Source organism: Melozone crissalis, unplaced genomic scaffold (assembly GCF_028551555.1).
Source record: "Melozone crissalis strain CALT ecotype California unplaced genomic scaffold, PUWL_Pcris_2 ptg000023l_1, whole genome shotgun sequence".
NCBI lineage: Eukaryota > Metazoa > Chordata > Aves > Passeriformes > Passerellidae > Melozone > Melozone crissalis.
In genome coordinates, this window is record NW_026535801.1 from 30522971 (window position 1) to 30549185 (window position 26215).

The 26215-nt window shown below is 41.1% G+C and overlaps 1 protein-coding gene across 1 annotated transcript in view; it reads right to left on the reverse strand.

Moving 5' to 3' along the window:
* Window positions 1-26215, reverse strand: part of SEMA5B (semaphorin 5B) — a 201912-nt gene that overhangs the window by 71787 nt on the left and 103910 nt on the right. Inside the window, exon 7 of the mRNA XM_054278238.1 lies at window positions 5726-5788. Coding sequence (XP_054134213.1) covers window positions 5726-5788 — 63 coding nt within the window. The remainder of the gene's footprint in view (window positions 1-5725; window positions 5789-26215) is intronic.

Sequence of the window (26215 nt, forward strand, 5' to 3'; positions counted from 1 at the left end):
TTCAATACAGTGCTCTCTGCAGCAAGTCATAGCTGAGGCAACTGGTTAGTAAAATGATCTCACAAGCCCCTACAGAAAGTAGGAGCTATTTAATGCAGTTTCTTCCATGTGGCTGGAAAACTCTAGGCCCACAGGAAGCAAAAATCAGATGGGCTGTAATATAAGCAGAAAATTTGGCAAGTTTGAATCCACCTCTGTCCAGACAAGACAATATTTGGATCCTGCTCTCACATTATGGAGTTATGACAGTTAAATCTGTGTATGATCAGTCTGCAAATCTCATCACCAGAAGATATTACAAGGATCAAGAGATTAAGGTTTTAAATAAAGGGGGAAGACTGCATATTTATATGGTTAATAAGAATAACTTAGTTATATTAGTTAGGATTATTATTAAATATATGGTAGAGCTGATAAAAACCTGTGGCTCACTGCCAAAGAATTAAGCATATTTCTGATTTTCCTATGAATTGCATGTTACATACTTTGAGGTTCTTGCTCCTTCCCCAAAATTACCTGGTACTCATTCCTTTATTGAGACAGGGCCATAAATTTAGAAGGTATCACTTTTCTCCAGTCTAATGACCCTTGTCTGCCTAGAAAGGAAGAGGTCATGACTGCTAATGCTCAACACTACAGGCCACAGGATTTCAGAGTCAGAACAAACTGCACTGAAGCCCCTTCATGTCACCTCCTCAGTTTAAGCCTACTTTCATTTATTTACTTTTTGTAGCATTTAGAATTACTATTCATGTACTGTCTGTGAATGCTCTATGTCCATGACTGCGGACAGGACCAGGTCTCTTACTAGCTCACAGAGACATCAGGTTGTTTTGAGAGCACAATTCAAACCTGAGAAGCAAGAGTGGTGTCCTGTTACTGCCTTCATTCATGTGGACAGATCAGCAATGGAGGGGCTGACCTCCTGCAGCTTCCATTTGAGGTAAAACTCAAAAAGTTTCAGGCTGCTGCAGATAAACCAGCTGTAGATGCTTCTTAGTTGTTTATTCTGTCATCTCTTAACACCAGAGTTCTAAAGTGTTATAAATCTTAATCTCATTGTACAGATGAATTTTTCTTTGCAAGCATAGCTATATATAGGCACTACTTTAATGGCTTTCTAGTTTAAATAAACTACCCAAGCCCTGTTGTCAGAGATCTCCTTTTTATCTCCTTTTTAATTATTTGTTAACACTATTTCATCACATACTGATAGGTTTTACAGTTATACACTATATGAGAAAAATAGCTGTTGCAGACAGTCTGCCATGCTCAGTAGAGAAACACAGACTCCTGGAGCACAACCTGGAGTTCAGAGAATCAGCCAGCAGAACTCCAAGTTACCCCTTCTGTGACATTTTATAGTGCAGCAAACATTTAATTTATCTGCTGCAGTTTATCCCAATTTATTAAAAAATAATCAAGACCTAACTTGGTTCTTGAGCCCTGCTATTGGTACACTCTCAGGTATCTGTATTTACTTCTTTGGACAAGCAAGTCTGCTACTCAGTTTAAGCCAAGGCCCCAGCCAAACTACCCCTCTCTTCTGAGTGGAACAGATAGCAAAGAGAATTGCTAATGATTTTTCTAACCAAATGTTCTTCAATAGATTTCCTAATCAAATTTATTTGGGGGCTGATTCTGCATTGATAGCTTAGCAGAAGTAACAGGAATGTAGGTTCAGGTCTCTAGGAACAGTTACAAAGGGGATAAAAATAGCTGATGGCCTCCCAGCTATTTCTGTTTCCCTGGGGATTTCTATGGTGCCTCTCCTACCTGGATGTCTATTATTCTTAAATGGTGTGGAGTTTCCCAGTTCCACCAGATAAGCAGATAAGCATCCTCTATGTGACACATAGCCACTGGAAGGCCTGAAATAGCTCAATCCTCCTTTAGCTCAGCAATTTCTATGCACCAATCCCATTCCACTGGGCTGAAGCCTTGGGTAGGATTTCCCTGTAACCTTGTGCATCCACAGCAACAGGACACCACACAAAAAGAGGGAAGAAGCTACACTGGCAGTGCAGTGGGACAACTCAGATGGATGCCTATCAGATATTAATCTCATTTCTTTCTTGCTCCAGAAGTGCTATTAGTGCATCATCTTCCTTCTGGCTACACAAAGCTCTTAGGGCAGAACGTAAGAGCTGCCATTTTTCACTGTCGTTTTCACAAGTGTTTTCTTTACACAGTTTAAAATGATGGTGTGCTGCTTTTGGAACATTAACAAATAATTTGGTGCTTAGACAAAAGAAAGACCAAAGTTCTAATCTTGAAAAACGACAATTTTCCATGTTAGGCAAAATTCCTTAGATGTGGTGGATGGCAACTGTTATGCAGAGACAAACCAATTACAAACGAGGAACTGAGCAACTCCTAATGAAATTAAATACACCTCTTCCCCTTCTGCTCTATCCATCATTCATTTTAACTACAACCTCTGGATGATTTCATTTGGAAGACACAAAGAAAAGCAACATAACACTGACTTTGTTCTCTGCACTGTCTCAGTAATGTGGATGTTTTCCAGGGGACAGTTTAAAGATATTGATCATGCTACACTTTATAAATGCTACAAAAAAAAGAAGAAGCCAGCATGGCTCTCCAGAGACATGGCAAGCAAAGCATGTACACTTCTTTGAGGAAACCACAAGTTTTAGTTGATAAAAATAACTTCAATGAAAGAGACTTTTCTGAGGTGTTTGTTTTCATATTGCATGATATATTGCAGAGAGTTAATTTTAAAATCAGGTTCAGGAACTTATACATTAAGTGATTAAAGTCTGATAAATTACTGTGATTTAAAAAAATCCTCAAAGTGAAATCACTCATAAACTTGCTGTCCTAGTGGAGTCCCAGCAAGGGTGCTACCAGCTCAGTATCAACATTTTTCTTAACAATCATTTAACCTAAAAATGGCAAAAGCTGCGACTATCAGTGAGACCAATGTCCCATTTTATAGAGATACTGTGCATTAAAGAAAGAGGAACAAAAGGGCTTTATGTATAAACATGGAGATTTCCTCCCAAGACTAGTAACTGTGAAAGAATTTAGGCAGAGCAGCTACAAAACTGCCATGTATATGAACTGAGGAGGGTGGAGGCTGTTTTAATCACACTTAAGCATTAGAGAGATTGCAAGGGAATACAGGTGAAAAATTGGAGTACGCAGAAAACAGAAAAAAGTATTCAAGGGCAGTAGAAAAATGACATAGAGAAAGGCTTGCAGAATTAATCTTTTACTTTATCAAAAAACCAAAGTACTGCATTGAAAAGAGCATATAAGTGCCTCTGTAAAAAATAAATACTGATAACTAAAGGGCTCTTTAATCGAGCAGAGAAGGGCAAAATGAAGCCCACTCACTCAAAACTGGAGCTATATCCAAATAAAAAATAAAGTACATGTTACCAGGGAAGGTAATCTGCCATTAGAACAATCCAGTAAAGCACAGGAAGCACATTTACTTCAGGCCCTCAGAGCAAAACTTTCCATCTTTTTCAAAAAGGTACAGCAGACAGACACAGGCACTGAGCTCAATTTAGGAATAAGCAAGTGAAATTCATGGCCAGAGGTGTCAGGAAAAAAGGACTTTCTCACCTTTTATCTAAGATCCAGATTTTTCATCTGCCTCTCCTCTAGACAATAGGTACTCAAAAGGAAAGTGATAATAATATCATAATAATTACACTTCTGTGATATGCATTTTGTGGCTTTTATTCTTCTGCTTCTTATTTTTCTTAGGGTACAGCTCTGTGCATTTTAGGAAGAGAGTTTCTAAGCAGCAGGAACAATCTTATCTCATACTTAACAGGCACAATAAAAGAGGCATTTTAATACATGAGCCAGTTTTGAAAGCTTTACCTAAACTACATACATTATTAAATGGGCAAGGAAAATGTACCAGCCATATAACTTAGGCAATTACACTGTGAATTAATGTAAGATCCAAAGGTTCTCCTTATTTCTAGCCTCTATCACCACATATCTAAGTGTCTAACAATCCATAACACGTTTATCATCAAATCATCTGTGCTGGGTAGAAACCTGCCATTAGTCAACTTTGAGGCAGACAGATGTCTGCACCTTGTACCACCATTGCACAGCAGAATCAGAAGTGTTCACAATGGTGCTGCCCTCACCTGCTGCATTTACCCAGCCAAGGGCAGAGATCCTGGATCAGATCTGGGCTTAGCTGGAGTAGAGCTTCATCAGCTGCCTAGACTGAACTTGGTCTTTTTGAGCTGGTGCTGAGTCATTTCTCTGCAGCAGAACTAACAATGAATGTACAGGGGACTCAGCTGTGGACTCACAGGGTAGTGTAGATACAGACCTGGGAGATCAGTGTTTACTTAGCTACTGCAGAATCCTTCTGCCTTTGTAGCTTCCTGTCTTCTTGTCAGAGTCCTAGTCAACACCTTTGTTTGCCACTAATTGTATGTCAAGAAGTGCCTAACAGTCTGCTTGAATACCTCCACTCCTCCAAACTTCACTCATGATCACTGCACCCACCAAATGATTTCAAACTCTGTGTCACAATCAGCATACACTCAGCTGCTTAGAGCATTATGCTCATGACATTTCTTTGCAAACCCTTTGCAGTGTGAGAAGGCAGCAGTGAAGATACTCAGACTGTTGCATACTTTTGACATAACAGTAACAAAGAGAGATTGAAATTACCCTAGACTTTGTTCAGTCACATGTATGGCTTTATCCAGTGGCTGACGAAATATTTCTAAACTCAAGCTAGCTTTTTTTTTGTCTGTACATACAATTTTATGCGGTAATCACATGAACTTTATTATATAAAAATAATATTGTCAATGGAAGATCAGATAATCCTGTGTTTAAAGCAGCAAACTGGAATGTGGCAGATTCCATCATTTTGGGCTAGCCACACAATCACTCTGTGCTCGACTGTCTGTGTCTAAGCAAAGATTGTGCTTATTCTGTCTCATCTTTTGCCAGCCCCTCTGGTTGGGACTTTAAGCTTTTTGCAGAGTTGTACTAAAGACAATGGACGCCCTCTCAGTTGAGGACTGAAGATTTTTGAAGTGCATGAATATCATATTTGAAAAACAAACAAACAAAATCCTGCTTTTAGATAGATGCCTTCATTTTAGCTTCGCAGAAGAAGGGTGGAAAGGCCCCATGGCTGGATCAGAAATGCCTGAAACTCCGAACTTCTGGGACAGCATGTGCAAGTTCAAGCAATTCCTACTTTAAAGTGCAGTTTAACAGAGTGCACCTGCCTCCCAAGCATCTCTGTGATATTCAACCTGAAGCGATTGCAGTGTGTGAGCAGATTCAATTCTCACCTTCCAGGGAATTATACCACTACAAACTCCAACTGCAGGCAAACATTGAATCCCATGTGGCTGAATGCCAGTGGCTCATTGCTGAGGACCTGGGCTAAGCCAGCCTGCCTGGCCTCACACCCCTCTGCAGGATGCTACCCCTGGCTTGCCACCACTCCGCTCCCTGATGTGTCACAAATTGTGTCCTCTCCAGCAGTGAAATCACCTTTAAATTTCATGCAGAGCAAGTGTAATAACTTGAACAGGGGGCCTTTGAAGTGGCTTGCTTAGTGGTGCTCATACCCATGTGGCAGTACAGCTAAACTGCTGCAAATTTGCAAGCTCAAACTGGTGTCAGACATTCTCTGTGTGGATTTCACATGTTGCAAATATATTTACCCATAACATCATTGTAACAAAGCAAAACTTACCTCTGTTTTCCCTTTACTTTGACAGGACCTCCTGGTGTCTTCATCTGAACCCCATGCTGTTGCCTGAAAAACCAAAGTGCACAAGTCACACAAGAATGCCACCAACCACCATGTCTGGAGACTCCCAAAACAAAAGCAAGCATCTCCAGCCAATTTACAGAGCCCAATTTAAAAGCAGCATTGTGACAGTAAACATGTATCTAACTCCCACTGTGCTCACAGTGCACACAAATGATAAATAGATGAGAAGTTCAGAGGCAGTGGCAACTGGAATGTTCACAGAGGACAAACTTTAATTTACATGTAAATATAACTTCTGATCATCATTCAGCTGGAAGGTCCAAGACATAAGCCCCACACACCAAGTCATCCCATTCTTTTTAAAGAGGATAGTGCAGTACAGACCCCCAGCTTTCACTGCCAAAAATAAAAATTCCCTACAGCAAAGTCTAGCAGTTGTGCACAAATCTGTTGGTCTTCTTAAATTTACCCCCAAGATTATCACTTTCTAAGTAACCCTACAGTGAATCAAGCTGGATCAAAACTGGGAGCTGACAGATAAAACCCAGAGAGATGGGAAGAGGGGAGAAAGGCTGATGGTGATTTGTGATGCTAGACAAGTGGGGTCAGGTCCTGAGGTAGAGTAAAACACATTAGGGCTGAGGGCACTATTGACTGGAGGCTGAGTGCATGTGGGGTCCCCAGTGACCTCTGACTGCTTCAGAATGAAGAGGCCCCTTCCTTCACAGCAAAAGTCAACACCAGAAAAGCTGCATTAGAGAGAACTTTTAAATGTAAAATATTTAGCAACATATCCAACTATTCAGTGCCTTCCCCAATTTTCCTCCCTTCAGCACTTTTTAAAAATAGTCCTAACAAATTCAAGAAGGTATTGTTAGCTGGAGGTAAAAATACATATAAATATCCATACTATACATAATACATCATTCTGAATACCAGAAAAACAGTTCTGCTACACAGGGAAAGGCCACGCTCACAAAGTATAGATAAAGATCCAGAACTCCCTTAACAGAGCCAGATTTTCTTTATTTTTATTTTCCTCAGTCCATTACCAACAAAGGAAATAGCTTCAAAGTTCGGTCCGGATCTGAACTCTTCTTGAACTTCTCACTGCAGCCAATATGTTTTTTAAAACCTAGGCTGCCATAGAAATTGTCCTCTGGACACATGATAAATCCATTTTTTTGCAGGAGAAAGTTGGGAAGCCACTAAAAAGAGAAGATGAATTTTCCAACTCCCAGCTCAGGTCCATGAAGACACTCATTCAGATGTACAAGAAATGCAACCGGCCAGGAAATGCATTTATATACAACATTAGGGGAAGGGATAGTTCTATCTCATTCAAAAAACCCCAAAAACCAAAAAAACCCACCCCATTTCTCCATTAGCGGAGCATTCCATTCATTTTGACTTGAAATAAAGACTTCATGAGCACAGGCAAAGATCTGCTGAGAGAAGAGAGGAGCACAGGTCTTTCTCTGGAAGCCACTTGGGAAATATCTCCCAAATACTGCAGACCAATCCAGGGTGGAGGCCAAAAGCTTGTGCCTCAGAAGAGTTTTTGTGAGAGCTGGGATAAGTCCTTGCTGAAAAGGATCATTCAGTCATATCCTGAGAGGGAATGACACTGGATGACAGAGCTCACATTGTAAGCCATCACAGGAGAACAAGGAATTTTGCCTGCTGACTACCAGCATCCATTAACATCAGCAAAGCAACTGCACAGTAGGATTATGATCTGTAATCCCAGCTCTAGCCTATGCTCATTAAAACACAGTGTCTTTGTACCTTCAATCAAGTTTTGACAATTTTAATAAAAAAAAAGAAAAAAGATACTCAGAAAAGAGATCATTTATTGTGAGGCCCTTCTTCCCATTTTAAAAGTAGAGACAGAGAACTTTCCATTTTACAGCCCAGTTTACTTTAACAGTGCTTGACAGGAGAAAATGAAAACAAAAATTGTTGGTTGCTCCAGCAATCGATGCTGCTTCTCTGCAAATACTCTGGGTCATGTGGGATTGCAGCAGTGCAGCACACAAGAATTTGGCCTCCCAGGGGTCACCCAGCTCTTCCTGCCAGACACCTGCACCACACAACTTCGAGGCATGCTGCAAACACAGCTCTAGTCAGAGCACTGCTCTCCTCTAGCCATGTTCTAATGTGCCTAAATGTTTTCTTTTATTAGGCACATTGCCCTTCAGCCTTCTGAAGCGCTACCTTGATGGGTAGTGATAAAGAAGATCTTAGTGATGGCCCAAATTATAGCAACATGTTGTTTGTGACTACACCGTTAGTCAGGGTGCATCTCATTAGAGCTAAGAGGATAATTAAGCAATATGGCAAGCCAGAGCGTGTTTTACAAGTCCCACACATGTCTTTGGCAGGACAGGGGGGAGCTAGCTTGAGGGCTGAGTAACTCCAATGACCTCTGGTGACTCAAAGAAAATATTCATGACCCTGCAAAGCAGAACATCTTGAAAATAATAAAAGTATAATTGCAAAGCCAAGCAGCTAATGAGCACTTAAATATTTGTACTGCAAGGTCCACTGACCTGCAGACTAGAGCAGGCCTTGTGCTGGACTCCCAGGAGCCCACACACATCTGTGGCCATGGCCTGTGCCTTGGACCTGGCTAGGCTCAGACCTCTGAGCCTGGGGCTTTCACATGAGCTCTCCAGCATTGTTCAGTTTCTTTACTTGACTGATCAGCTGTCTTTTCAGGTCAAAATGTCCCACCCCTGTCACCTCTGTTGCCTTGGGCTATGCTCTGCAAACTCCCTGTGGGATGCTGGTGTTCTGTCCTCTCACTGGTGCATCCAACCCAAGCCCCTCCTCCACAGATGAACATATATTCTTCCTTTGCCTTAGATCCATTTTGCCCCAGGATCAAACCACTGGACATTTGACAGAGCAACTTGCAGAAAGATCTCTCTCTCTGGGGTGCATCTGTGTGTACCCATATATTTATCAGTGAGACACAGACCTACTTAACACTTGCATAACACCTCAGCACTGTAAGACATGCTTTGTACTTTGGCTTCCTTACCTGATCATAATGCTTCTCAAAAGCCATTCTCTTGAACAATGGCTTAGGTGCCTCCCCTCCCTTCCCTCATATCTCTCAATAAACCAAATTTCTTTTTCTTTTTTTCTTTTTTTTTACTGCTTTAACTGCCTCTGCACACTTGGATGAGGTACAAACTGTATCCACCAGATGTTTTCGGTCACTCTGTTGGGATATCATCCTGAATTTATGATTAATTTTCTCAGTTTTCTGAGACATTTCAGTTTCCCAGCCCCAGAAAACACATCTGGGATTATTTTTATACCTCCTGCTACATATGTCAGTCAAAAGCAGTACACATCTCCGGACCCATATGCAAGAAAACAACTTTCATGGCATGGGTTGTGGAAGACAATCTGGATGAAGACGTGACAAACCTGGGAGCAGGGCTATATACAAATACAGGACAGTGTGTACTAGCCATGTGCTTAAGCAACCACGCAATCAGCTTTTTAGGCTGTCAGGGTGTCAGCAATTCCTCCCATGACATCCTTATAGAGAACACTCCAGCTTCTCATGCTACCTCCTTACAAACTCTCAAGTATTTCTTCCCTCATGCATTTCCAGAAGAAATGCAGCTTCTCACAGTGTTTCCAGCCACTCTGAGGACCTCCTCTATAACCACATGGCCCATTTGCAGGATGGGAGTACCCATATCCATGTGCCATGTGAAGGGAACAGCTCAGAGCTGCACCTGCTCTGCAAGATGAGCCATGCAAGCCACGGGCAGGACTGCCCAGCCACCTGTGCAGACAGACATCAGAGGACAAGCAACTTTGTCCCTGAACTGAAAATGCAAATAAACATGCCCTCTTTCAGCCTATTTGCGAGGACAGCTGGTCCTTCACATCTCTGTTTCTTGGGTTCTATGCAGACAGATTTTCTCAAATATTTTTTTAATTGCATGTTTTTGTATTATTCCTGCATTTTTAGAAATCCCATGAAGGAGACAATCACAGAGAAGCATTCGTGTGTACAATCACATGCACCTGGTGTGGCATTGCCCAACTAGAAATCAACAGAAGGGGCCACGATAGCTAAGCCTAGTCAGTGCATATCTGAATATTCAGAGGTCACATCCGGACACAGACAGAAAGAGTTAATGTCTCTCCCAATAAATTATAAGCATCACAGTTTGCTACCAGCTCTGACTGCAGATCAGCAGTGCTCTAGAATTCTAGTTCATCATGTGCTGTCACATCAGTTATTCAGCATGCACTGCTGAGAGAAGCTTTCTAGATACATTTATTTAATTACCTGCACATCCCGGCATTGGCTCCCAAAGTACCTGCCTGTCACTAGCAAGTCCTGCTATCAATAGTTATGTGTATCCTCAACTGTTAATGTGGAAGTTTCTTAGACTTCTATGGTCCAGCTTTTACACTCAGGTCAGCAGTTTATACTTCAACACCACAATATGAATTTATAGATTGAATATACACTAATCCCTGCACTGCACTTGCACAATAAGAGGTTGCAGATTTTCATGCAAAACCAAACCATTGGTTTAAAACTGGAAAGTTAAGATTGGAGGAGAATATATTACATGTATATTTATCAATTAAACACATTGTTAAACACATCTAAGGTGTTTTATTACAAACCTATCCATCTGTTACCAACCTCACTTCCATGAAACAACTGCTGCATGCAAACCACTTGCATGCCTGAAGACAGACCCACAACCATGTTGTTCAGTCCTTTTAGGGGAAAAATGTGTAATACCAGAATGCACATGCATATTTCTGAAAGGAAACAAAAATCCCTCAAGTACAAACTGACTAGAAAAAAAATAACAAACTTCACAAACAAAACCACCACAAAACAAGCAAGCAAACACTCCCCAAATCAGGTACTGATTCCATGAGATGCCAGCTTTTTCTGGAAGGTACGGTGTTCCTCAGGTTTCTGCTCCTGTGAGCAGATGCAGAAGCAAAAGCAGCACCTTGTGTCCCAGGCTCGGGTGTGCAGGGATTGCTGACGCAGGAGTTTCCATTTCCATCAACCCTCCGCAGTGCCCACAGGAGATTTCTCAACCTGCCCATGGAATGTGAGGTGATTTTGGTCCTCTGCTTGTGCTGCAGGGGCACCCCGAGCAGAGCCTGCCAGTCACATCACCCTTTGCTGAGTTATGCATGAGGAAGGAGGGCAGGAGGTGCTGTGCTGTGACAGCTATTGTGCGCCAGAGACCTGAGCTGCTAGACTTATTCCTTTCCCAGCGCATTTATTTACATCCTCCTTTCCAGTAACTGTACAAGGCACTAGTATGTTCAGAAAAATGTACCTCTGGAAAAAAACCCGAAAAACTTGCTTCCTAGATTATACAGGAAGCCAAAAATCATATACAGGCCAAAAATCTCTTCCTCTCTTATTTACATTCATAAATATTTTTTTTATCAGCTCATTTTGCAGTAAGGTAACGAAGATTTTCTTCAATCTATGGAGAGAATAACATGGAGGGACTATGTTTCCACCCTGCATTTAGAATCTGCCAACTTCAATGTAAATAAAGCACATATTTACACACTCTACCGACCAGTTTAGCTTAATCACATTCTTAGGGACTTTGCTAAATTGGAGTGCAGAGTCATTCCCTCAGTGGCTGCTCAGAGGCTGGTTCATTCCCTTACAAGAGACGCCAGCCCCAATATTCCCATCCACACTGATGAACAGATTTCAGATCTCTAAAATATCACCCATAGATTCTTTCTCTAGATAATGAAAAATCCATTTTACAATGGATTTCTCATTATCAGCAAGAATCTCTATGTTTCTATATACTTTGTAGCGTCTAACATAACATAGCAGCAGTGTAGATCTACCCTTCTCTGGGCAAATGCTGCAGCGTTTAAAAGAAATTGATAAATTCTGGGTTTTACAACACTTGGAAGGAAAAAAAAATCTTTCAAAGAAGTTCTGCAGACTGGATGCAGAAAATCCATGTAGAGGTTATTCCATTTCTATGATGTTTACAGTGAAAACATTCCTACAACACTTCAGCTACTTCTCCCCTATTTAATCCTCCAGAACTTCTCCATAAATACTTGCTAGTTTAGTCTAAAAATGGAAAGTTAAATTCCCTTTTTGAAGCATTGGTTTTTGTCTCTTGAGGACAAGGAACATTTACAGTGCTCCATAAATAATAACTTTTTGAAATCTAATAAAGCACAGTAGCTTAATGCCCTAGAGGCCATTTTTGAAGTTTCAACACTGGTAATTTATTAAAACTGTGATAAGCATGTCTGATAAAAAGATAACTAATACCAAAAGAACAGAATGCCAAACTTCAATAATTAGTTCTGCTTCACACTGCAGTATTCGAATTGCAGATCACTGCTGCGTGCAGTGACAGGTATGAGGAATGATGATGGAATTCAGTCAATTCATTGCAGGGAGAGGAGGGGGTTTGGATGAAGGGAATTGCATTGTGTGTTATCAAATTATTAATTGATTTCCCTTAAGTGATCTCTGATACTTGAAGATGTAGTAAATTCAAGCTGTTTGCCCCATTTAAACCCATAGTGCAAACAACAGACTGGCCAGACACGGCTCTCCTGGAGTGGCTGGGCAGTAACTCAGCTGGGGAAGACTTCAAATTTAACACTTGGAAGATGGAGGTTCACAAACAAACAAACAAACAAACAACTGAGAAAAATCCATCAGTGGGTTTCAGGTCCTGTAACCTTAATCTCTGAATCAGACCCTCTCTCTACCAACAAATGTCAGCCTCTCACTGTACAGGGATGGCTCTTGGCCTGGCATTTATTGGCTGCTAAACACAATTGCTCACTCTGTTCATGCCAGAGAAGTGCATGCTTCATACTGGCATAGTAAGGATGGAATAATCCATCAAAAGAAGGACATTTAAGAATGGATAGTTACTCAATTCCAAGTAATACCATCTTTGGATATTCATGATTCTCTGTCTCATGGACTGTTCTCACATCCTTGCAAAGGGAAACGCAATAGTCTGAGGTACATTCCTCTGCCCTGGTTCACCTATTGCACAAATCAGCATTTGACCAGTAAACAGGGAGGAGCATTTTCAGAAGACTGACTTTATTTTCTTTGGTTTCATTCTTAAGCCTTGTTGATTTAGAGTAGTCTGGCCCCTCACTTTATGTTTCCAGGCACAAGTGGACACAGGACCACTCTAACACCTGGCAGAACAGGGCCCCAGACTCCAGATAAGGGAGCTCTTGCTCTTTTGATCAAGTTATCTCAGCCCAAACGAGGTCCTGTAGCTCAGCTGAGCCATGGTCACTCACCCTGTTCATGGTCCCCCTGTATTTCACAGGCAAGGTAAAATGCTTCAGAGTTTTCCTCCTGTGCACAGCTCTGCAGCAAGTGGGTAAGCTCCTGTACCACAGCTGAGCATCTGTGCCTAAAGGCACAATCTGCTCTCAACTGCAAATATTATTCTTTCAGAGAAAGTTCTTAGCTGCTGTGAATTCTTCTTTGGTGGTCAATGCTACTGATTTTCTCTCTTTCACAGCTTCAAAATCCCTTGTTATTTACTTTTATTATAGAAGCACGTAGTGAACTGAGATTGTGACCCCATATTTCTAGGCAATATACAAACATGCTGTGGGAGAGAATTTCTGCCTGAGAGCACTTACAATCTAAACAGAAAACACAGGCACATGGGAGGAAGGGAAAACCAGATGCACAAAGAGGTCAACTGACTAGGAAAAGCCACTGAGCATGTCAGAGGCAGAGATGAGCACTGACCCTTGCTCTCTTGCAGACTAAAAACTTTCCTGTCTAGCACAAATGAGTTCTTAGACAGCCTTTTTTTTTTTTTGCTAGTGTCACAAAATACATCCACTGAATCAGTGGTGTGTGAGGGAGTGGGGTTAGAGATTAGAACAATGGGCAAGACTCCATGTCCTGTCCTCTTCTTTCTGACATCTTCGGGCATGGCTACAGTCTCATCTACAAAAAGAAATTTGAGTTTTTGTGCCTTCAACTTCCATTTGTCTTGCAGGAGATTCCATTAAACAACAACATAAGGTCTGTAAATCTGACACTCCCCCTTCTCTGCAATGTCAGGTAGGAATTTACAACTCCAGACTATGCATTCCCTTATCTGAAAGGAGCATTGTGTGAGGCTTAACAGATCATGGTTTCTACAGTGCACCCAAATGAAAGTACTGTAATAGTCCAAGGTCTTATTATTAAAGACGATTGTCTAAAGATTTAAAAAAGAACATTTAATACCAAATACTAAAACTAAAATGGTGTTTTCTAAAAGATAAACAACAGTGATGTACAGGTACAGCTTTTTTCAGCTCTTCAGGAATTTTAGTGTACAAAGAACATGTTACAATGAAGCAGCCAGCTCAGTCTTAGGATGCTGTCAAATTAAAATTCATATCCGAAGCAAGCAGATTGTCTTGCCACTGCTTTAAGTGTATTTTCAGTAACTCTTCTGTAAAGCATTTGTAACTTGATGCTGAATCCCATACAGAGGAGAATTTGAGCTTTTGAACATAATGGAACTTTGTCATCCCAATTTGCAGTTTTCAAAGGACCTGTGAGCCTCCACTGCAGCCCAAGATGCCCCGTGCAAGCCTTTGTAGGCACAGCCTTGTCAAAATGCATTGTGAGTAAAGTGCAATAACAAATGGGGCATCAGGTAGCAGTGGACAGCAGAGCACTGAGAGACAACAGAGCACAACCACACAAAAGGGAAAGGTCACAGCTCACCAGCCACATAACTCATTGTGAGGTTTTCATAACCAGAAGTGTTTTATTATATCAAGGATTGGATTCTTCTGAGACCCAAAGGGAACACATGGGAAAAAGCAAGAGGAGAATGCACATTAACTAAAGGCACGAGAGGTGCTGGCTTAATGGACTGATTCAGAGTGGGTTAAATCTCTCACTAGGAGTGATAAGAAGGTTTGTGGAAGACTCTTACAGTTAACACAAGCCCTAAGGCAATGCCACAAGGACAGGCCCAAAGAGAGGGGAATCAGTGTAGGGATACAAAGATGCTGGGATGCAGAGCTGTCCATAATGATAAAGAAAGGAGGGCACACTCTGCTGTGCCTGTGTGCTGAGCTTTGACAGTTGCATATTTACACAGCAATGTTAGATGAACACACCAACACGAAGCTTTGCAAGGAAGATACAGTTCTGAAGAAGAGAGATAAAGATGGCACTGCATTTCTGTTCCCACTATCTAGTGTTTATATTTTTATCATTCTATGTAAAGAAAAATGTCAGTCTGTGCCAATGATTTCATTTAGCTGGTGATCTACTTCTTTTGCTTGAAAGTGCTTAACAGTGCAATGATTTAGTTGCAAGTTCTATTTGGGAATGCTTATCTTTTTTTGAAAGCTATTGCTTTTAAGCGTGAAAAAGCAGGGATGGGGCCAAATATAAATTGACAGTCTCAGTAAACTGGGATGATAGTGAAAAAAGACCTTGAAGCTCTCACCTATAGCCAGTTTAGAGAGAATGACAACATCCAGAACAGGAGAACAGCAGAGGGGATGTTGGGAAAAGACGACAATGTTTTTCCTATTAGTGAAGATTGAAAGCATACAGAAACTGAGATGAGACTTTCAGCACACTGGGTAATTAACTGCCACAGTAGAATTTGGTTTCTTGCCATGTCACATTCAGTTTACAGCTTAGGATAACAAACATTTACAAAATGTACTGGAGATTACAGAGACATAAGATTATATGTTAAATCAATAAAATAACTAAATAAAGAGGTTAAAATATACTGAGGAGAAAATAATTAAAGAAAAAATTCACTGCTGTCAAGCACAGGTCAGAAATATAATTACAGCTGATGCAGAGGCAGGTGCAGTTGTCACTGGCCAGGTGGGTATCACATAGAACTATTTCTCATAGCCCCTGCACTGTTTATTCTGTAAAGAGCAGGCTTTGTTTTGGGGTTTCTTTTCTTCAGTTGATACAAACAAGGTACAACAAGCTATTTCTAAGAAGTGAGCCAACGAATGTAGTCACAGCAATGGTTTCCCTTGAGAGAGTGGAGGCAATTCTTCTTTCAAGGCTCCTCTACCGCCAAAAGATGTCCATCTCCACCCCTTTATGTTCTTTGGCAGAGTCGCCATTCAGAACCAAATCCCTCCTTCTTCGTTGTGGCCTCTGCTGATAGATGTGACAAGACTTCTAAGCAGCCTCCTCTTACTGTTTTGCACAACGATTTCTGGAGTAGGAGGTTCAAAACCCCCTCCAATGGACCAGCCCATATTCAGTACAAAATCAATTTACCATGGCTATAGTCTCCTTTGTATTTCTGCATCAAGCAAAGCGATTTTGTTCTCCTTCACTTTTCTGCTCTGGGTTTCCTTGCCATTGTAACTCTTTGAAGCTCACTGCTTATGGAGAGATGTTAAGGGTTCTCCACCATACATTTTTTGCATTCTCTCTCCCTCAGCTTATGGACAAATCCTACACAGTCAACTGAGTGCAATTTTGTGCACCTGCATTAAGGGCTCAGCTATGAAAAGCAATCTTTCCATATAAGCTTGAAACAAAAAATGCAATCACTGAAGCACTTGTGAAATGCCTGTGTATTACCAGCTTTCTAAAGTGGGGAAGTCTTGCATTCTTTATTCCTCTCCAGGTTGCATCATTGAATGTACTTGTTCAGCATTTACTTGTTTGTTTTGAGAAGAAGCTAAAATAAGTTTGAGGAACTGTCCAATTTGGATTTGATTCTTACAACAATTAGGCTAAGATTCAGGAATCAAAATCAGCACTTCCTGCAGTATTAAAGAGACTAATGTAGAACTAAGATGACATTTTCACTGTTCTGTGCCTCCTGTTTTTCTTTAGGGAAGTCACATCTATTGCATTGGGGGGTGCTAATACTCTTTCAGATGACAAACACTGCAATATATTCTCATTAAAATTGTGTAAGAGGTTGAACATGGTTTAAGTCTTGCCTTGGTTTGGAAAAAAAAAGAGGGCAGTGCACAATTAAACAAATAAATGTGCATGTGATTTATTTTATCCTATCAAAATGCTTTTCTGGTTGTGCACTTATGCTTGGTGTAGTACAATCAAAAGCGAAAAAAAAAGGCACTGGAAATCTTTAATTAAGTGAAAGCTGCATTATTGAGACCAAACGAAAGCTCAGAGACTCCTTTAATGAGCCAAGGCCAGTCTTGTGCAAGTCAAAGAGATTGGGAAAGTTTTGCAAGGCAGGCTGAAAACAGAGATCCTTCCTGAACCACAGGAACTTAAGTGAAACCAGACTCACTTATTCTTCCCCAATTTAAAGTAATCATTTTTGAGCTTCAATAATATGGATAAAAAATTCTAAACCCTAAACTAAAAAAGTACTTTCCCTGTTCAGTTCAGCAGATGTATGTGAGAATTTCCATTTGTTTTCTAGCACATCTAGAAAACAGATCCAGACCCTGTTCCTAGTATGATTTTGGCATGAACTGCAGAAGCACATGGACAGCTGCATAGTGCTGGGCATTTCTGTTGGAAATTAAAAGGCAATTCTGCCCTAGTGGGCCTAAATCCTAGCACAGAGGTGAAACCCACCACGTGGCTGGAAAAAACAGGCAGAAAGAAGGAGATGGACCAGTGATACAACAGATATCTGCAATCAGGGAGCTCACATGGTGCACAGGCAAGTGCAGTGTAAACTTCCCAGGATGGTTTGTTGACAACACACTTAGATTTCACCCTTTAGACTCTCTGGCTTCTATGGGGTTTGGTGCTCAGCATCATAAACTGCCAGAAAAAGGCCATTTTTGATAAATCACTAATAACCAAGAATAAGTAGGACCATCCAGAAATTACCAGGCAGGGATGGAAGAGAAAGTCAGCAATGAAAAGTCCTCAATGTTTCATAAAAGAGATTTCAGTATTTTTTATTGTTCTACAGCTACATTGTGCATTACATCTCTGCTTTCCTCCACCAGGTGCCTAACACTCTTGATCAGCTAATTACAGCCTTCTGCTTATTTCATGTCAAGCTTAACTCCCAGTCTGAGCCTAGCCTGCAGTTCTGGCATGTATTTTCCTTAATCTAAGACCATCTGTGCTCCATCAGAAAGGAACACTTAAATACAGGGAAAGTGAAGAACTAAAAGTGCAGAATTCCCAGTATCCTGCCTCCACCTCCTCTCCCCAGCATTTCCAATGAAGTGTGAAGCCAACATCCATCCAGTCCTAAATACTCTGGAAGGCTCTGATGCAGCAATAATTTTCAGTGATCAGTGGGGAAATGACAAGCCAAAAAGGACCTGAATCTCTCAATTTCTTCATATCAAGAGCTTCATAATTCAGAAACCACCACATCCCCAGCAACATATGCAGTGGTTGAGTCCAGCACTCAATCAGTGTAAATCAAATACTTGTCTCAAGAAGAACAAGGAGTCAGTTTGGGGGGAAAAAAGCAATGGGGTTGATTTATCAAGAATCCAAATGATATTTCTCAAGTCTATTTTTTATTGGGAGTGCACTACAATTTAAATCAAAACTGAACTGCAGTGTTAGGGACAATGGCTCTCTGCCACTCTGTCCCACCACCAAAATTTCCAGTGTTTCTAAGCCCTACTGTCCCCTCACTGCCCAGCCCAGCTGGACACAGCCCCAGCCTGCTGCCACTGCCAGAACCTGACCACTGTGCATGGCACTGATCCACCCTGCTTGCTCCCAAGGCTGGGAAACAGATGCCTTCAGACTCCCTGCTTGGTCTGTCACAGTTTGCCTTGCTTCTGCCTCCTCTTTTCCAACACCAGACGTCAGCACCTGATGCTGTAGTAAGCTCTGCCAAGCCTCATCTCAACAAGGAATGTATTTGCTCCTTCTCCTGCAAAGATGGCTCTGGTGCAGTGTCTTTTATTCCTTCCTCCCAGATCCTCTGTTCTGTTCTCCAGTCTGCACTCTCCTGCCAACCCAGGATTTATTTTTCAATTTCCTTCAGTTTGAGTCCTGCCCTTACATTCTCACTTCCACCTGGCTCTTCCCTCACCTCCCCTCCAGCACATTTGCATTTGACCTCTATGAAGGTCAAAGATTCCATAAAGGAGTTTTGAGAATATGTTTTATAATTAAGATGAAGGAATACAAAATTATTCTACAACAGGATTAATGCAGCATACTTCTTTGTGTTTGTTCTTAACTCCTTTCTGGTGGTTTTCAAAGCTTTCACATTTATCCTCTATTGAAAAAAATTATTTTTCTTTTTTTGCCTTGTTATTAAATCCTCAATAACTGATCTCACAGCGAAAGCTACTAAATTTGTAACAATTATATTAGCCACATACATTTTTTTCTCCTGTCACTGTGTTTACCACTATTATATTTATGAACCATTGATCATTCCTTTCTGCCCCATGCATCAAAATTCTCTCCTCTTAGGCAATTGCAGTTAGTGTCTTAATATTCCCAGGCTAAGTTAGGACTTTTTTTTCCACATTCTTAATAAAGCTTAAATCACTTCTCTCTGGATGACCTTGCAGCCTATTCAAATGGCTGCAGCCCTGTTAGCTCCTTTTCCTTACTCATAAGGAAGTAAAATACTTTTTTCCTAAAACCTCAAAACCTTGCTTTGTCTCCTGTCTGAAGTGAATAATCAATAATTAGTGCATAGAAATCTTGACAGAAAAGTGTTTCTGATGAAAACATATTTTTTGTTACCCTCCCCCACATTCCTTCCAAGCTGTTCTCTTTTTTACACAAATTTGCAGGTTTATTCATATTCTAAGTATTTTTATCTGAAGAGATACATTTGTATAGCATTCTTCCCCTAGTAGACTCTAACTATTCTATTTTTACATTCAAAGTTTTTCATTCAAAATGTTTAGAAAACAAGTAGTGAAAAAGGGGTCCGTTTTAAACACATGGATATGCTGGAATTGCCTAATTGCTTACCTAAAGAGAAGAGATGAAGATAACAACTGCTTAATACTACATCCTCTATGAATCAGAACATGACAATTTTGTAGGCTCACAGTTATGGCAAGTTTCCTATATTTACAAGTGCATGTAATCACATATAACATTTAGATCTTTAAAGAAATGCCACATATTTCAGAGAACTCAAAAGGACAAAGTGTCATTATCTCAGCTTCACGTCTAGAGAAAGGAAAGCTCAAACTGGGGGTAGCTGGAAACCACCTTACCTGTTCACAGCTGTCTGCAAGTGAAGCAGCCAGTCCATGCTACCCAAACTCTCCTTACAGAGAATGGAGAAGACGCCATTTCTCTACATGTGCCCTTCACCTGATTCACCACTCTTGGTCTCTGCAGTCTCAGAATAGTCTCTTACTTGGTCGTGTTAGTGATAAAAACGTAATAGGTACCTAAACCCATGGTGTGGTATCTTCTAGATGAAAGAAGCATTTCAGTGACAGTAGAATAACTTAAAATAATTGCTCCTATTAACTGCTCAAACTGCAGTGGCACCCAGCAACTCATTTATACCCCACAGCCACATTCCCTCACCCTCCTCCATGGTGTAATCCACCCTTCCTTTCCCTTTGCCCACTCAGTAGCAGGCAAACCACAGCAGCCATTGCCTGATCTCCTTCAGCTGAAGGTTTGCTGCTGATCCTCCTCCAGCCCTGAAGAAAGGTTTCTGAGAATGCAAACTTCCCATCCTTCTCCTGTCAGGGTGGCTGGAGATGCCACTGGCATAGTCAAGATTGTACCCATTTACCCATCTTGTCCTCTTAGGGTGTGGGTTGGGCTCTCCTTGAGCTCAGCCTGGGGAAGGCCAGTGAAACCTTGGAGGCCAAAGCTCTTTGAGGTTTTCAAAGGATTCAGGGATTCAGCTGCACCTGCCATGCTGAGACAGGATCAATATCCTGTGGGAGTGATGAGCAAACTGTTCCCATCCCAGCTCCCCAGCTCTGGGTGTCTGGTAACAGCTGTGCAGGCCACGTCTGTGACTGCTCCATAGCTCCAATAATCCCTCATATTAGTCATTCAGAACTGCTGTGCTTAAAAGAAGCTGTAAAACATATCAGCTAAACTGTTACTAACAGAGAAAAGCAGGATTATTTACCTAGGGAAAAAATACACACAGTAATATGAAATGTGTTTACTATAATTTTTTTTTTCTTTTTTGCAAAAAGCTTAATAGTTGGTTTTAGAGGAAACGTGAGGTCATTTGTAGGCCCTTGAGAGATGCAAATCAATAAATGGTGATTTTTTTTAATGCTCTCATTATAAATGACTGGATGCTAACAGGGTCAAACATAATCCTGTGCAGAGAGCCAGTGAAGGGGACATGAATCATTTAGATCTCGTTTAAGCTCTGTCTTGAGAACAAAATGTAGATATTCCTCTGTATTCTCAGTCTTTAAAAAGCGCCAACCGGCTGCTTTATTTTTTTGCAGTAATTGTCCCAGGTACTCCATTGTTCATCCTGTACGATGCCCAGTGTGCTCCTTTGTGTTTTCAAGGACTCTCTCACCCCTGACTGGCAGCATGTGCGGCTCAGCTCCCGGCAGGGATGGGTCGGGACGCGGCGTCCCAGGCAGGAGGAGCCCTCGCCCGAGCAGGGACCCATGGGCAGCTCCCCCGCCACAAACCCGGGTTGCTGAGCGGGGACCCCGCGGGAGGCATTCCCCCGTGGCCAGGACAGGGTGCGGCAGGAGCTGGCTGTGCTCGCCCGTGGAGCTCAATAGGTCCCGGCCCCCGCATCGAGCGCTCCCGGCCGAGCTGCCATTGCAGCCATCCTGTGCCGGGGCCCCGCTAACGATCGCCTCACGGAGCCTTGACCGGGCCGGGAGCGCGTCGGAAATGCGCTCCGTGCCTTGCAGCTAGCCAATAAACCACTCCGTGCCTAAAAAATATCCCGCATACCTGAAGTAATAAGAATTTTAAAAGCACATTTTTGTACAAATCTCATTATGTTGGCTTAGGTAAGGCGCTGCCTACAACAAGAGGCCGATTTGCCTCTCAGAACATGTGCAGGGCTGGGTTTGCTGACGGCAGCCACAGATGAGTGAGTTTGTCAGAGCAGGGGACAGCCATAAGCACATTGAGATCCCCAAAGGCTCCTGGAGCTGCTGGAGTGGGAAGCAGCCCACAGAGAAAAAAGGCTAAACATGCAAACCAAAATATATTTTGCAATGATAAAGAAGCAACAGTAGTGTCAGGAAATGAGAAGTCCAAGGAATTTATTTTTCTTTTGATTTTCATTTTTTTCTCTTGCCTTTTGAAAGTATGTCTAATGGTCCTGACTGTAAGTTGCAAGAAATAAGAGCATTAGTCTTCATTCCCTACACATAAAATGCCTGACAGGGTTTTATCAAATAAAGAGTCCAATATGCTACAGTTATCAGTAAGTGACTTCAGCAGCTAATTAAATTCTCAGTTTCTAAATCCTGCTCATAATGTCTGCTGACAAAGACCAAAACCCCTGTAGTAATTTTGGCTTCTAGGTGAGGTGAGGCTGGGAAGGAGAGAATGCCAACTAACAAATTACCCAGGGAAGCAGGCTGGCAATCCACAGCTGACATCCATCATGCAAACTTCACTTTACTGTGTGAGCAGAACAGGGTAGCTCCCCTCTGGATGCAAATCAGCTCCGTGGCCTTCACTCACTCCAGGAGGGCTGCCCTGCTTAAAGTACAAACCCAAACAGGTACAGTTCCTGAACCTCCTCTATAGGGGTGCTACACCCTATGTATATGATCCTCCCATGTATGGGTACATATATAAAAATAGATGTATAAATATATATATAAGTACTTCCTATACTATGCCTAAATACTCACTTTAGACAGCAATTAAACTGATCATGACTAGACCATAGACTATGAGACAGTTTAGCAGACCTATGAATGTGCATATTGAAACATTTTTGCTCACTAGAGCATGCCGTATGTTCTTAACTCAGAGGATTCTCAAAAGAAAACTGGTATTTATTTAAAGCTAAACCTGGGCTTAAAAGCTTTGCTGGTTATAAATGGACTCATGAGCTGGGTTCTCTTAGACAGAGGGGATATTGTGTTCAGAAATCACTCAACACTATGGACTGTGAGAAGAGATTTGCTTTCTCTGCTCTCTGAATTTCAGCTGATGAGTAACATCAGCAGAACTTTGGTTCCCAAGAGCAGATGCTGCAGCCCATCACAGAGTAGAGCTCCCTGCAGTGAGGAGCTGGAGAAGTGTGTCCTTGAAGGATGAGGTGTGGCCTTCAGACACTGTCACCTTCAGTCTGACATGCATTATTTTTGTCCCTCATCTCTCACTCCACGTAGAAATTTCTCTCTTACATAAATCTTGGGAAGGATGACTTGCACCTGAAAGCTGCAATCTACCTCCTGACCAGTCATTTTAAGGAAGGGAATATTCAGGGAGTAGATTTTATTTGGGGACCCTAAACCATAAGAATAAATAGCTGAATTTACCAGAAAGTTTTTCCAGCCAATATAAGCTTTATTATGGAATAGCTTTAAACCTCTAGGCTGAGAGTAAGAGGTTTTAGGTGCAGCTTTGGAAGGTGATTTATGAATAGATTTATATGTTAATCTGTTAATAAAAAATGTTTCATACTGATAAAATATGTGACAACCAGGACTCAGCTATGAGCCACATATTAAAGAGTGCATCTGCTCTAGTAGAGGTCTTTTGATTATGTTTTTAAATGAGGGAACTGCACTGGCCTGAAAATAAAGAAATAAACTTTGTATCTAGAAATATGTGCCACATAATTCAAACACATATCTGGGAATCTGCAAGAAACAAACAATAAAATGCTTCTGAAAAGTGAAGCTTATTCCTGAACATTTCAAAATAGAGCTCCTGTCAGGCAACTCAATGGTACATAAAGATAGGCAAAGTATTCTTACTCTTTCCCAAAATTACTTCCCAAACTGGATTTTAAATTGGACGATAATCTCACATTCCAACTAGATTGGAGAAATAAATACCTTCAGCAAAGCTGGGCCAGCCCAGCCCTTGGCTTGTGCTGCAATGTCAATGCCTAATTTTCTCATGATCTTTGAAAGGATATTTTGAGAAATAGGAACAGCTCTGGCTCAAGGATGTTTCTGCAAGGAAATCTGAAATACAGTACTTTTACTTCTCTTCTACTGGCAACCCCCACAGCACTTTATAGAGGAGTTCTGCAGCCCTATTGCACATGTTAAACACCAGGCAGACAACCTGGGCAGGTTAACTTTACCTCAGGCATCCATGGGCAGAGCCAGCAGCACAAATTTGGCCCTCCAAGCCCGATCTGGTGCCTATCCAGCAACTCTTGTGGATGGAAGATTTTTCTAACATTTGCAAGTTTTCTGATAAGTGCCAGGGCTTTATGAACATATTGTGAATCCTTAATATTTCTCAGTGAAGTACTTTCACTAGGAAAGATTACTTGAGTGACAACTTGTGCTGTAAACTATATTACTCACTGTTCCATGTTGATTTTGTTTATCATATTTTATTCAACTATAGAGAGAAACCAAGTTAAACTCTGCCACCTCTCCTCACACTTCTATACACTTAGAGAGCATGTTTCTCATCAGCAGACATAAGTGTGGCACTACTGAGCCCTAAATAAGTAGAAAATAATGCATTTAATGCTTGGTTTGATTCAAAGTGCAAAAGACAAAACCTGTTCCGTTTGTTGCTATGTGACATATTGAGGACTGATAGGCAAGTTTTATTATTATTAACTACAGTTTGTTGATACATGCTGTTGATTTACCAGTGATTATGGCACTGAGCTAAAGATCCCTTCAGAGAGTAGCAGGGAGGGAAGTGTGTCTTCAGGAGCAGCTGTGCAGTTTAAGAGCTTCATCTCTGTAGCAGGGATGTTGCTGCTTTTTAAAATGAGGGAAGAAAAACTGAACTAAAAACATCCTTATCAGCAATCCACTGGGTAGGTGGCTGCAGTTTATTTGTCACAGGACACTATGGAAATGTTTTGTCTCTATTTCAGGTTTGAAAAATGCTTATTGCAAAACCCCAACAATGTCAGTAGAAAGAAATTTATTTCAGTAAGGTTCAGATCATGATTTAAGAGCTGATACTGCCTCAGGATATTGATACCTTGCTTTAAGCTTGGTTTTAAGTCTTATGCCTCAGTGGGACTGATAAGTACCTCAGGTTTCCCCTAGTGACTGGGTAGCACTATACAAAGTGTCCCTGTGAATATAGGGGATCTTATTTAGAAATGTGAAGCCAAATTTCAGAAGCAAATGAAGTTGTGTGTTCTGTAGCATTTTTGTGTTTTGCAGTGGGGTACCAGTAGATCTGTAATTGTAGACCTAGGTGGTCCTGGACAGTGTGGAACTCCACAGGCAATCCTTCCTAATGCAGGTTTATGACTACTGGGGAACTCGCACACTCTCTCTCTGTGCTTAATCCACACTTCCATTTTTGTCCTTAGGAAAAAAATATTGAATTGTCAACTAAAGCATATTTTGATCTCAATTTTTTTTTCTTAGGTGAAATAACTTATGTCTTACAAATAGTTTTGCAATTGGTGCACTTATTTATTCTTTCACAGTCTGTTACAATACAGTACAAACTCTTGAAGTATTTTAAATACTTGAAATACTACTAGCCTGATATACCAGCATGCAGACTTCACAGGGCTGCTTAAAAACTTTTTAATAAGAGATCTTCCATTAAAAGAAACAATTGAAACCAAAATATTTTATGAAATTCCAACATTTTCTCTTACACTTACCAGATGAGAGTCCAGAAGGACACCTTAGATCCATAGAGAAGAGAAAAGGAAAGGAAAAGGAAAATGAAAAGGAAAGGGCAAGAGGAAGGGAAAGGGGCAAAAGGATGCCCCAAACAAACAAGAACAATTGTTTGAGATGAGAGAAATGCACATGTAAATGTTCTCTTTTGATGCTTCAGAAAATAACTTGACCCAGAGTATTTGCATGCCAATTAACCACATGTCTATCTCATTCTCCTTCAGATTTTAGAAAAATGTCAGAGGCTTGTTTTCATCTAAGTGCAAAAAGATTGGAAGTCTTTGTATCTCAAAAAGGTTGCAAAAACAATTTCCTACTCAGTTTAATTGAGAACTAAGAATCCAGGTAAAATCACAGTGAGCAGGGGGTAGGCACTGTACTGTGATTTATGAAATGCCAGCCAAATAGCCTGCTTTTAACAGACACCCCAGAACAGCATTCCTTGCTAAGAAATGCCAATCAGTACTATGAATTTTAAAAATTTTGCTTAAAGGCTTATGTTTTTAAAATGACTCTTCCACCTACCCTATTAATTACCAACTCCAGTATAAAACTGACTTTTCTATGGCCTCACCATGAAAGCTGCAGATTAGGAGCTAGCCTTGTTTCAGATCCATCCGTAAATTAACCCACATGCTCTCCAAGTGCACATCATTTAAAAGAAGTGTTCTATTAAATATCTAGTAACAAGAGTTTACAATACATATAAGACAATAATTTAAAGAC